The 14,159-nt window shown below is 37.0% G+C and overlaps 1 protein-coding gene across 3 annotated transcripts in view; it reads right to left on the bottom strand.

Annotated features, from left to right (window-relative positions):
• The window catches only part of CBLB (Cbl proto-oncogene B), a 132,245-nt gene that overhangs the window by 59,588 nt on the left and 58,498 nt on the right, over window positions 1-14,159 (bottom strand). For all 3 annotated transcript variants that reach the window (XM_051635894.1, XM_051635911.1, XM_051635902.1), the window contains one exon: window positions 7,777-7,923. In XM_051635894.1, the coding sequence (XP_051491854.1) occupies window positions 7,777-7,923 (147 nt within the window). The remainder of the gene's footprint in view (window positions 1-7,776; window positions 7,924-14,159) is intronic.

Genomic DNA, 14,159 nt, shown 5'->3' on the forward strand with positions numbered 1-14,159 from the left:
TCCCTGAACGTTGCTGCATTATTAAAAAGCAAAAGATATTAAAACAAACTTGGAGAGGAAGCAAATATTTTCTGAGTATGCAGAGTACAGAACTTCAGTAAAATGGCAGAGATGCAGCAATTCTGGAATGTCAAGTGACACTGCTCCCATTCTGAACCAGAGCAGACCACAAGTATGTCTAGGAAGGTAAACATATATACCCGTGTAACTCACAGTTCACATTTTTGTCGGCAAGAGACTCTCAAATGTTGCCTGAAAACATAGCATTAATGGGACATGACTGCATCCAGAGCAAATTCAAAAATATTCAAGCAAATACTGACCCAGATTGAAACAACATTATTTGCAAGTCTGCAGTGAGCAATGTGGATTTTGATTATCATCACTGAACAGAGCATTTCTTCAGACTGCTGCTTCAGTTTTAAATGAAAGGCCACGTTTTCATTACTTCTGAACTACAGCACAAACAATTGACACACAGAAGGCTTGAGAAGTTCAGTCCCAAGGAAAAAAAGGAATTCTGCCATATCGTGCCAGTACAATCATTAAATAGTGACATAATGCAGAACAAATACAGATTAATCTAACATGAGAAAAGAGAAGGTAAAAGAAAGAAAATGAGCCTTATGAAATGGAGACAACATACCACCAAAATAACTACTTTCAAAGCCACATAACTGGATATTACTGGAAAGACAGCAAGTTAGAACTTCCTTGAGGGACACAGAAAGTCTACCCAAAGAGGTACACGCTTACCTGTATGTTTCCAAATCTGATCTCTAACCGCAAATCCAAAGCACACCCATGATTTTGCACATCCTTTTATACTTAAAATACTGCCTCCGTTGCCTATCCATCAAGAATCTGTTCTCCTGTCTCAAAATCTTGTGTGCCAACTATGACAACTTTCTTTTTTCTATCCTTTGTACATGCAATTTTACCTTATTCTTAGTCACCCAGAATAGCTGCAAAGACTACTATTGTCCATTTACGTTTTTTATTAATGTCTGGCAGCTTTCCACTGACTAGCTCTTCTCTATAATATTATTTATCTTTTTGTTAAAACTTGTGTATCTTACGTTTGTATGAAAAAGACCATGTAAGATAATTTCTCACTAGAACCCAGGGAATGGTACAGACTTCCTCCAGCTCAAGTTTTTAAACAAGGATAATAAGAAGCCTATTTCCAGTGCTGCCGATCAGCCAGAACCATCCTCTAAAGCCCCATTCCTTGTTTACATCCTTCTCTTTAAAAGCTCCTGTTGCCAAAACATGTCTTGATGTTGATGTAGGCTGGGGCATTCTGATCACTGCCTCTTCCTCTTTCACCATTTTTCCCCTCACACTTCAGTTCATACTCAGATTTGAAGCTCTCTGGACCAGGAGCACCTCTTCAGTCGGTATTTTTAGTGTTCAGGCAACACTAGGGCTCTTGAGCACTTTCAGCAGCAAGAACAGGAAATCAGGTAATAAAGTAAGAGGATCAATAAGGTGTTAAAACCTGGTTTATCTGAGGTCTTGCTTTCTGACAGCTAAATGTTTTCAAGTTAAGTTGTGCATTGTGGTCTGCCTGTTTTACTGCTTCTTCTCTGAACCCAAGCCACAGAGGCTACGCCTGTCCTATCCCAAGCTGTAAAGCACTGACCACAGCAGAACCACAACTACTCAAAAGTTGGAGTATCAATTTAAAATACCTTATTTAACTGCTCCACAGAAATCAACAGCCACATTTTTTCCTAAATTCCAATAAAAATAAATACATTTCAGGTCTCAGTCTGGGAGGAGGTGGAAGGAGAGGTGTCAGAGCATTAAAAGAGTAGTGTGTTTGACCCTACCAGTGAAAGAATTTCTGTTTCCTCAGAAACTAAAAGGAGGGAGAAATCAATTTATTTAACAACAGTAACAGAAGTGTTTTCAATTTTTTTAAGTTTCACAATGAGGAGTAAAACCTTAAAAGTTAAAATAAATGGCAGAACTATGGAGAATTGAAAGTCTAACAACATTGACATTTCCCTGCTGATTCATTCTACAACATGAAGACAGCCACAAATCACAAATTTCAATAGTACAAAGACCTGCATGACTTCACTGTAGCTTTGAAATTCAGGGGCTGGAAAGATCTGTTAGGTCATCTCACCCACTTTCCTTCTCAGTTCAGAATCACTCCCAGTGGTATTTTGCACATTTTTGCTCAGAACAGGAAACTAGCAAAAGATGTAAAGTGCTACTAAAATGAGTGAGGAACCAGAGGAAATTAACATCAAGCCCTACTACAGTGATAAAATGTGGGTAATGAAGAAGCCGTCAAATTATGTTTTATATGCATATTTACAACCCACTGGGGGTTAGTAAAGTATCTGTAAACAAATGTAACTGCTGATTACATGCCTTACAATTTCACAGTTCCATTTAACATTACTGTTTTGCTGTACATTTAAATATCATTTGCTTCTGCACATCTGTAATGGTAAACCATAGCTGAAGATTCATTCCAGTAAAACCATTTGCTCCAATAATTGTATTCTAGTAATTAGTACAAATTAAAAAAAATCACACTGTCTCAATTTCACTGCTTTCCTGCTTTTGACAGTATCAAGCTCTTTCTTGGTATAGTTCTCAACCTAATGTTTTGACTTTGGCCATAGTGTAAAGCTTGAGTCTATTTATTCCTTACTTCTTTCTCAGCCAGTTTCTTCATTCTTTTTGTTCCCAGGTAACAAAAGATTGGCCAAGCCTAGAACTGAATTCCTCTCTCTCCAATATCGTCACTTAACTACTGACATCCAGTCTCTGTTTCCAGTGTATATGACACAGGAAATTAAACAGGTCACAGAATCATGGAATGGTTTAGGTTGCAAAGAACTTCTAAAGATCATCTAGTCTAATCCCCCCTGCCACTGGCAGGGACAAATTATTTTCTTTTAGGTTAGACATCAGGAAGAAATTCTTCACTATGAGGTAAGGTACTGGAATAGGTTTGTCTAGGGAGGCTGTTGATGCCCCCTCCCTGGAAGTGTTCAAGGCCAGGTTGGATGAGCTCTTGTGTAGCCTGGTCTAGTGGGAGGTGTCCCTGCTCATAGCAGGGAAGTTGGAACCTGAAGATCTTTAAGGTCCCTTCCAACCTTAACCATTCTATGATTTTATTATTTTCTTTACTCCTCATAGCCTGTGAATATACCAAAGAGCTCCATTCTCACTCTACTCCAGTCATTCAGCCTTTGGAAAGTTCTCACTCGTTCCTGATTTTTGTTTTCACAAAGCAAATCCAAAATTCTCTCCATTCTCTCATATCCCCTATAGCCTTTCTCTGTCAGCTTCCTTGACAATGTCAAATACACCTAAACCATCCTGGGCCCTCTATCTGACGTGGCTGACATTCTCATCTACCCTTTAATTTGGATACATATTCTACTTTGCCCTTGCAGAAAAATCAATTCCTCCATTTCTTCCTTCATCATGCTGCTATTGTCCACACTCTCCTTCCATTCAGATGATGAAAATGTCATTATCTCCCACCTTGATCTATCAATTTGCCCTATACATTCCAAAATGCCACATTAGTCTGTCCAGATCCTTTCCAAACATCACATCACTTCCAAGGTTTCACTTCCTCTGAAACATGCAATACTGGAAAACCTCACAATTGTAAAGGCTCTGACTATTTACTACTTTTGTTCTCTACCTATGTGAGTGCAACAATTATTTCCATTATGAACATATTTGCTGCTGCTCTCACAAGTACCACAGCATTCTCTCCCATCCAAGCTTCTCCAGCTCCTGACACTATCTAGAAGTTTTGTAGAGGTGTACCAACAATGCAAAAGTTGATGAGGTATTTGAAGGCCAAGAATATGTGAAGTTATCTCAGCATGTTGCTCTGATGGATCCATTCAGATTGCTTGCTGAGCTCTATTTCTGTGCTTTCCACAGAAATTCAAAGAGCAGCTACATGTGCAACCATCTGAGATGTGAAATACTTAGCCCAGCCATTTATTTTGCTGAGTATGAAATGATGGGAACGTACACCTAACTAGCTTTAAACATAAAAAGAATGACTGCATCTGATGATACTTATTAGTAACAGGATGAATACACTTATTTACAGCTGCACAATTCTGCAGCAAGTGTTCAGACAGACAAATGTAAACAACAAAACTGAAGAAGAGCAAGGAAACAAAACAGATACTGGTGTGTTTTTTTTTTTTTAAACTACAAACTGGACTCCTGTGAATTGTATCTTTTGGATTTTATTCCTCAGCAAATTATAATATATTGGTTTCTGTACACAGAAGCATAGGTCATGTCTTCAATAATTGTACACCAGAAAGTTAACTTGAAAACATAAATGGCCATTGATCTCCTTCTTGCTATTTAGAATATTTCAAATTGAGAAAACAATGACAACATTTCTGAAAGAAATCAAGACAGAAAATTGATTCCATAAGAGCTTCCAATTAATTATATGTTTAGAAACAATAAGGTTATTTTTATGACAATAAAATTAAAAATAATACATTAATCTAATAGTTCCATTTCCCTCCTTCCAAACAGATCAAACGATGCATCAGAATGATTTATTGTGCTACAATTTCACTTCAGAAACCAAGATCCAGCAGAACTTATTTTTTATTCATGCTCTAATGTTGAGCAGCATCACTTAGTGACCTCAAAGTAAGGGCTACTTTTTACAAACAAGAGAGAAGTCCAAGCTTGCCGCATGAAAGAGAGACGCAGCCAGGGAACACCGTTCCTCCCTGTGCTCTTTCGCTGCACAGCATACCTAACCAGAGCCAGAGGTTTCGGATAGTCCTAGGGGCCTCTCTTTAGGTGGTTGGTTTAGAAATAGATTTTATCAGTTGCTTGCAACACCCAAAACCTTTATGTAGGCTCTGTTTCCAAGGAAGTGATATCAGCATATTTGCAAACTAATTTGTCATGACAGGCCCATTGTAAAAGATGTGGCTTACAGGTACACTTGCCACGTATTTCTAAATGGATTAGAAAAGAATTAATGTTTAAAAAGCTTCAGGCATTTTGTTTAACCAGGAGATTAAACATAATGCTAAATAAACCCTTTCCTCATCTGTTTATTGGACATACATGCTGTTACATGTTTTAGGTTACTTAAGCACAACTAACTAAACCTGAGATAATGGTAAAGCTGCCAAACACAGATCAACAGTTCAACACTTAGAAGACAGGCAACTAAAACAGCTTCAGTTCATTAGAAAAAAGCTAGGAACACTAATAACAGTGGTTATTAACCTAGTCTGAAAGTAAAGCACCTGAGATGACAGAACTCAGAAAACATCCCGGCTATACTAGGTAACCAAGGTTACATATGTAATTAACTGGACATCTCAAAATAGCCTTGATTCCTAGGCATTTTTGGTGCATGGATGCTTAAAAAACCAAAACAAACAAAAAACCCACAACAAAAGCACCAAAAACCCAAACCAAATTTATCAAAGTACATGTGGGCAGGGGAGGGGGAGGTCAGAGGGTTAGTACTGAAAGCTCATATTTAAAGCTGCATTTTATGAAAAAAATTTTCATAAGCAGGAAAAAAACATCATGGCAAGAGCTCTGGTGCCCTGAAAAGGATGTGAAAGAAGCGCTCCAGGGGTAAGTCAAGTAAGAGAAGAGTCAAGTGTGAACGAGAGAAAGGCATGGAGCAGAGGGAGGAAGACAAGAAATTCAAGGAACTGAGTTGTTCAGATGGACCAATGCAGCTGAAAAATTATTCTTACTAACCTTATTCCGATAAAAACTTAATTAATGTGCTACACTACCCTACTGTCTGACACCTCAAGTACCTATCTATTGTGCCATCTCCCAGCAGAAACTGGCAGGACCACTAGGAGCAAACTTGAAGGGAAGGACTTGAATCTCACATGGAAAATACAAGTTAGTGAAGAAATACAAAGAGGAACATGACAGTGAACAGGGAACTTGATTAAACTGGTTAAGATGAAATGACAGAAAGAAATAGCACAGCTTGCAGAATATGAGATCTGTAAATCCCAATGACACAAATCAAGACAGCTGGTAAAGAGCATTCAAGGACAGAGCCCAACAGGAGAAGAGAAGGACCACAAAGAGATTTTAAATTCTGAGAGCTGCTAAGCAAACAGGAGAGAAGAAGGGAAAGGAACAGTGAACAAAGATGGTGATTAGAACTTTTTTTCAAAGTTCCTGTCTTTCTTGCCATGTTTTTTAAAAGCCTCATCTGATAGAGCACCCCACATGATGTAAATTAATCAATCCGATAACTTTAATTGAAGTTTTGTAGGTATTTTGAAGATCATCTTCACATTAAAGCAATCACCTTCCCATTGATACAGCAACTTGATCATACTCTAACATTATTTATGTGGGAAATACATATGTTAGAAGACTCAAGTTACCTGATAACAGTGTAATGGAAGCTGGCAGTAGGTGTGTTTAGACTAGTTAAAAAAAAAAGTGAAACTTGTAAATTCACACTGAACAAAATTAATTTGCAGAAGTGCCAACCTACTATGCTAGGATTCTAAACAAAGAATCAAAGCCATATTTTAAAGAGCTGCTCTTGCTTAGAAAATGTAACAGATTGTTGCAGGAATTGTTCTGTGACTTGCTATGGCCTACATTGTGCAAGATACCACAATGTGATGACCAGAATGACTGCTCCATTATATTGCAAAATATACAAACCTCTTGCCTCCTCTCTCTAATGTCACTGTTACACTAATAAACTATGCATATCTAAAGTGATGAAGCTATGCATCTTCTATTAGCCTATGCCTGTGTCACAAATGAAATTGTTTCCCTAAAACAAACAAAACCCCAACACTCACACCTGCCTACTTTTCCAGCTTCAATACTGCATTTGCTATAAGGATTTAATCACATATCTACAAGTCACACTTAGCATTAATTTTATGACTCATTCTTGAACAGTAAGTTTGTCCAAAACCTGCTTCTGATTAAATCTTCCAACATACCTCCAGTTATTATATCTCTTTCTGTAACAGAACTTGAACAAAAGAAAACACCATCCCCTGTGACTATGTTATAGGTAGTACAGCAGTAGAAAAAAAAAAAAGTTTATAAATAAGGAATCAAAGCATTATTTCATTGAATCATAGAACTATTCAGGTAGGAAAAGCCCCTTGGGATCACTGAGTCCAACCATCATCCCTACTCTACAAAGTTCTCCCCTAAACCATATCCACCAACACCACATCCAAATGACCCTTAAACACATCCAGGGATAGTGACTCAACCACCTCCCTTGGCAGCCTATTCCAGTGTCTGTTTCAATTACTTGTAATTACACTAAGTATTGTAGTAGTTAGAAAGTTAAAGATGGGATAAAGAAACACACTGTCCATGAGACCAATATCAAGTTCCTAATTCAAACTTTAGAGTTATCATTTGTAGAATATACACATGTAATATAAAAAGGACATGATTTGCCATGAAAACAATATACAGTCTTCACCCAGGAATGGAACCAATAAACTTAATGCAATGTAGTCTAATTTATGACTGCAAGTCCCCTGAATAGAACTGCCCATACACTTCTACTCATCCTTTGAGTGACTTACAACATTGCCAAAAAAAAGTTTGTTAATGATGAATTTAGCAACTTCAGCCAATTTAAAGACTTGGACAAAAAATTACCTTTAAAATGCCCACCCACATAATACTTATAATCATTATTTTGAAAATATAAATTCCGTTTCATGCTTATAAGTAAAATTAAGGATTTTGCAAAATGTTAGTACTTACTTTTCTCCAAAGAATTTTCTCCAGAAATCTGCAGCATCAGCTTTGGTGATACGAAAATTATCACCCTGGAACTGGCCATTTGGAAAAATAGCTTTGATTTCTGCTAGCATGTGGCTGAAGATGAGGGACAGCTTTGTTAGGTTTCTCCTGCAAATGTAATAGGGAAAAAAATAAATCGCATCAAATCCTTAAATTTCAATACATTTCATCAGTCACTCAGTATCTTGTATATCCTACATATTAGTGTAATAATAACTGTCTGACACAAGAAAAACACTGAGCTTTCAACTGAAAACTTATCAAATAAATACAAATCAGTAGTTTGAGTTCCCATGCACTTCTGAGGATGTATTTATCATAAGCCCCCATGAATACAAAATCATTTGTTCAGCAGATCTTTCTTCAGAACAGATTTGAGTTCTCAGATGCATATTCCAGATACATTTCTGATCCCCTAAAGATTAAGCATGTGCATTTGATTTCATTTAATCACTTCAGAAGCAGAAATATATACTAGTAAGACAGATAATACATTTTAAAAAAACAAACACAAACAACAAACATTATACAGAAAGACTCAAAATATAGTTTTCTCTGTCCCTCCCCTCAAGATTCAGAACGGTTGCAGGGCTCATGCTTTTGGTCCTTTAATTCCTCCAGTATAATCAAATGCCTATAATTACAATGCCCAACCATTTCTTATTTTCTGGATTTGTTCTTTGCTATCCTCCTTCCCATCTCCTTCGTACTTCAATTATACACCTGTGTTCTTTATCATTTTACTCTTCAGAACTGGAGCCTGATGCAGGGAGAAAAAACAGTTGTTTTAATGTCACTTCCTCAGCCTGCCTCAGGCTCAAGAATAAGCAAGAAGCTTTCTGTACCCAGGACAGATGCAAACATGACTTGGTGAAAGTTTGAACAGAACTCTCCCTTGCCCAGGTTTCTGTCTACATTAGCAAGGTACTGCATTGCAGGGGCTCATTTCAAGTACGTATTTTCCTAATGCTTGTTTGATTTGTGAGGTTTGAGTCTTGCAGTGAACTAAGGGATAAAGTCAATTACAAGTGCCATCTGGGGGCACCCCCTTGTCCAGAGGTGAGTGTGTGTGGTCTGTATGCATGTGTCCATGCACACACATTGCCTGCTACAGTATGAGAACAGAACCAACAACTGGTAGGAACTGGAAAGCAAATGCACAGTATAGACATGCATCGAAATGGCTGTATTTAAATCATAAAGCCTGTTCCTATCCTCTTTGAACAGTACCAGTCACTAAGTTCATCTATACACTTTTGTTTCCTTACACAACTTGGTTAAAACAAAGAAAAATGTAACATTTTTTGTCTGCATTTCTACAATCAAGAAAAAATGTTCTAATATCAAACTAAGATACCTTCTTTTTATCTGACTGCAAAGCTGAAACTTGAAACCAACTAGAATCTTATCTGCGCCTGAACTTTCATCACAGCTTGTATGTTCAAAACAGCAAGTTCTTGCTCATTTACATGGTAGCTGTCTTTCCTTAATTTTGATTCTTATTATACCAAACGATCATCTAAAGTCCTTCTTCAGTATCAAATAATGACAAATCGTCTTAACCTTTCACTTTGATATTTTTTCTTTAGAAGCACACATTGCAACAATTTTTCTTAAATATGCTTCCATGATACCAGATCTTAAAGTTATTGAGCCAGAGATACGAAGCTCACTGATTTAAAAACGATTTTGAAGAATTATACAAGGCGCAGAGATGACGCCATCAGGGTGGGCCAGTGGTTCTCCCTATCCGTGAATTTCACTCTTCTGACAATGTCTAATCCATTTTAGCACATGAATTTTTGCTGTCTTGGGGAGAACTTTCCCAGGGCATCTCAAAAAGCACATAACATTATCCACTTGGCAGTCTGTGTGGCTCCATTTTCTAAGTTACGATGACTCCCTTTTCTCCCCCATATAAAGATGGAGCAGGATCAAAAACTTTACATGTTATTTTCCATTTGTAACTGTAAGACAAGGTATTCAAGTCCTATTTATTTGAAAAACAACAACTAAACCCTTCAGCTTTGGCATTTAGGTGAATAATCCTAAGGGAAGCCAACAAACTGGTGAATCTGAGTCACCTGTTTTAGGTTGCATTCCCACCAAGAGGCTGTAAAGAAACCAGTCTTTATCAACTTGGTCTGCATATCTGACCATAGCACAAGCTTTTCTTTCTCCTTGCCACATTGAAGGCTGTTGCAGTAGCAGAGGGCCAATTGTCCTGGCTGTCCAGTGGCACAGAAGACCTGAGAAGATACACACTCTGGAGAGACCCTTTGACTCTACATATTCTAGCAGGGGGAAGAGGTATCTTAAGAGTACATACTGAAGGTACATCTCAAAAAGAGCTACCCAAATTATAGACAAACAATGGTTTTAATGTCTTAGTAGCCAGTCTTCAGGGTTTAAAATTGTAATATATGTTCCCTGGCAACCTGGAGCAGGTTAGAGGTGGGATTTCTTTTCTTAGCTGTGTTATTCCTGGTAAAGAGCACAAACATTTCCTTTATTTCTGAAGAGAATAGGTTTTATGTTTATGAGAAAAACCTGATCTTTCAGGCATCAAAATCAATCCACACCGCCTCCTTATACAAAATTGAATGAGATTATTATTCTCCATAATACAATAGCTACTGTAGTAAGATTTAATAATATTTTAACACTAAATGATGCTATATCAACTGCATTTTATGTACTATGTAGTGTAAATCTCTTCCATATTATCTGTAACATACTCAAAATCTATTACTTTATGTTTTTCCTTTGATTTATGCTTAGTCATTGCTAACTTTCTTTTGCCAATTCAAACTGACACCATACAGTTCAGACCCCTTGCAGAACTTAATTTCAGTCATATACGCTATTTGTTGCCAGACATGCTTCTACCTGACAGATTACTGAAGAAGGAACACGATTTGAATCACGTTCAGAACACCTAAAGTATAAAAATCAAAAATTGATTTTTCATTTAGTGTAAACTTGTAAAGGTCTATTGAATCAGTAAACATCTTCCTGCTAATCAGAAGAAAGATGCATTTTCCTGATTTAAAAATTAATCTTCTGGAGATACACCTCAATAGCAAGTTTTCTAAAATACAGGCAGCAAAGCCTGAAAAAAAGAACTGTGAGTTTGCTCACTTTTCAATAAATTACTATATTCTGAATCAATTTTCTCTTCCACTCTGGGGAGGGAGGTCAGGCTAGAGAGTACTGCAAAGATTTCATAACTGAAGAACTTTTCAAATACCCAGTCATACACAACTTGAAAACAGGGTTTAATAATAGAAATGTAACAACATCTCAGCCATAATCAGTGCTGCGGCAGCCAGCAGTAGAAGGTGGGAAGCAGTCCTACCACCCTGGATGTATTAAACAGCAAAGTGAAGCATGACCAGCATGCATTAAAACAGGTATATTTTAACTCTGTCAACTTTGTGATCACTGTATGAAAGCTGATTTAACTTTCTGGAAGGCAATATGGTCTAGCAAACAGAATTAAGATAGGGAATTGCGCAGTGTCACTTCCCTTCAGCCACTGCCTGATTGAGGAGGTGGGAAGAACACCTGTGTCCTGTATTTACTGCCTATGTATGCACATCAATGGATTATAATACTCAGCATGCTCCATATTTGGAAAGCTCCAAACAAATACGCTTGGCAGAATCAGAATATACATAAAGATACAAAACAAAGCATACACCTGTGCCTTGATCCTTCATAATTACTGAGTTTCACAGTCAATAAGTCATTTGAGCAATAGTTACTTATATCTCATGCAGTCACTTGAAAATGCATAAAACTGATTACATTCTACATGTCTATACCATTTCTACTGTTATATTTGTGTATTACTATCTCCCATGAAAATTATTTTTATTTTACAACTATGCATATTACTAGAAAAAAAAACAGTTTAGAAAACAAGTCAGACTGTATTACTTTGCGGTTATGTCATTCCAAAAAAACTACGTTACTGGTGGGTTTACTTTTTCATTACATCTAGTAAGTGTTTAATCTTTCTGCATCCACATACATACATTTTGCTAAACAAGAACCGGCTGTCAGAAACTACATCAACTTTCCAGGTTCATAATATATAACTCAATCCCCAGGCATAGAATAACAGTCTTCAGGGCAAGAATAAAATCCATTTGGCAGCTAAGAATATTTTTCAGCTAGATCTGACAGAAAAGTATACCAGACTATTACTAAATAACAGATAATTCCTCTGTAATTCTTACTTAGAATAATTGTACAAGAAGTACAGCTCTATTAGTCGGCAAAACTGCAAATCCTAACTACTTATGAACCAAGATAAAAGTAAGTTTTAAATGCTGTCATAAGGTGAATTATTTTAACTTTTAAAAAATCTATCCCCCCTAAATATTAAAGCTTCAAAATCCAAAGCATATGTACAGAGCTCATTTCACATAATTAGTTATATTCAAAACAGATTTCTGATCCATATGCTTGAGTTGCAGTAAAACACAGGGATCCTACAAAATACATGTTATTAATTCAAAGGGACATAATAAGAGTCTTGTGATTCGGGTACGAACGAGAGAAATAGAGACCCATGTTCTTCCACTCTTCTCTGCATGTGTTCAGCATTTATCTTTTGTGCTCTGGGATTACACTCTGTGAAAAAAGCCCTTTCCAAATTGTTGCCTGCTTTTATTTTGCCACCACAAGGAAAATCATGGCTACCCATAAAGCCCCCTGACAGATTACACTTCTGTCATTAACTGCTAACAAGTGACACAGACAGGAATGCACTAAGTTCAGGACAAATAATGGAAAAAAAAAAAAAAAAAAAGTATTTCTGAACAAACGTGAATTTCTGAAGACCTCCAGAAGACACTGGAACATGGCTAAAAGTTATATACTCTCCTAGCAGTTCACTCTTGATAAACCAATATAACCCTGACTCTTTGACATCCCCCCCCCCCACCCCCCGCTTCCTCTTCCAAAACTTCCCCTTCCACAGACAGTAAACATAGGAAGAAAAAAAACAAAACAAAACTAAAAAAACCCAACACTGCTGTTTTAGAAAACTAAGTATGTAATACAGTCAGATAATTTTAACAACAGAGCTCTCCTTAACACTTCAGAGGAAGTAAAGGAAAACAACAATTCCTGTTAACATGCTTGTGGAGAAAAAAAAAAACAAAACAACTGTCTACCATCACATTTGGCAATCAGATCAACTCTGGAGCTTTGCAATAATTATTTTTAAAGCTATATAAGGACAGGGTATTATTCAGGAACCAAGGTATATGGGCCTATTCTTGGGATGAAATATTCTTGGGACTAAGTGTGAGCTCCATTTCCTACTTGTGCCACTGACTCATGGAAGGAATACAGACAAATATCATATTTTTTCTGTGCTTTAGTATCCCTCTTCTGTAAGCCCAGGAAAGAGAGGGGGGAAAAAAAAATAAAGGGAAAAAAAAGAAAAAAAAAAAAAAGGCAGCTTTAACCATGGTGAAGTTCAGCCAATAATTAAATGCAACATTAGAAACAAGTATAAAATTGTCAGAAACTAGCTGGAGGCAACTACTGCTTTTCCTTGAATTATGAAGGAGCTGAATTTACATTGAGTAGGAAAGCAGTACCCTTCCTTGAATGTCTCTCTGTCAGCATCTCTCTGACAGATTCAAGGAGTACTGTGCAAGCCTACTGCAGCTGTGCTGTTCAGGAGGGATACCGAAAGGACAATATGGCTGACTTTGGTAAGATCTGGGCAAGGATGTCTGGGAAAAAGTTTATCAAAATGTCACCCTGAAGTTTCCTTTACTTAGAAATCATTTTGCATTGATACACCAATTTCCACCAGCAGTCTGCTTCCTTTCTTTCTCACATTTTAAAGATCAGAAGAGTATCAAAATAGATGAAGACAATGCTTGAAGAATTCAAAATTTCATTTAATCTTTCAAAACTGCTTATCAGCTGTCATTTCTATAGCATGTATACACTCCCCCATGTATGCAAATATAAAAAAATGGACATAATATATACAGGTTGGTTAAGCAAATGGAATACAAATACAAAGAAAGGAAGATGGCCAGGGTTTCTCAGAATCTAAGACTCTCTACAAACTGATGAGTCTGTCTACTCACTACTCTCTCTGATCTTTGATTTATGAGCCAGCACACAGTTGTGCCTAACCATCATCTCTTAAGCAAAGTTCTATCCATGGATTATATTTGGTTTTTGTTAACAAACACTCCATACAGCAGCAATAATGGATAGCTCTTGTCAGCTTGTTGAAAATTCCATTACTTCCAGTTCTGTCTAAAGGACACTTATCCAGCACAGATGTCTCCACATACTCAGAAAGT

This window comes from Apus apus, chromosome 1, assembly GCF_020740795.1.
Source record: "Apus apus isolate bApuApu2 chromosome 1, bApuApu2.pri.cur, whole genome shotgun sequence".
In the NCBI taxonomy this organism is placed as follows: domain Eukaryota; kingdom Metazoa; phylum Chordata; class Aves; order Apodiformes; family Apodidae; genus Apus; species Apus apus.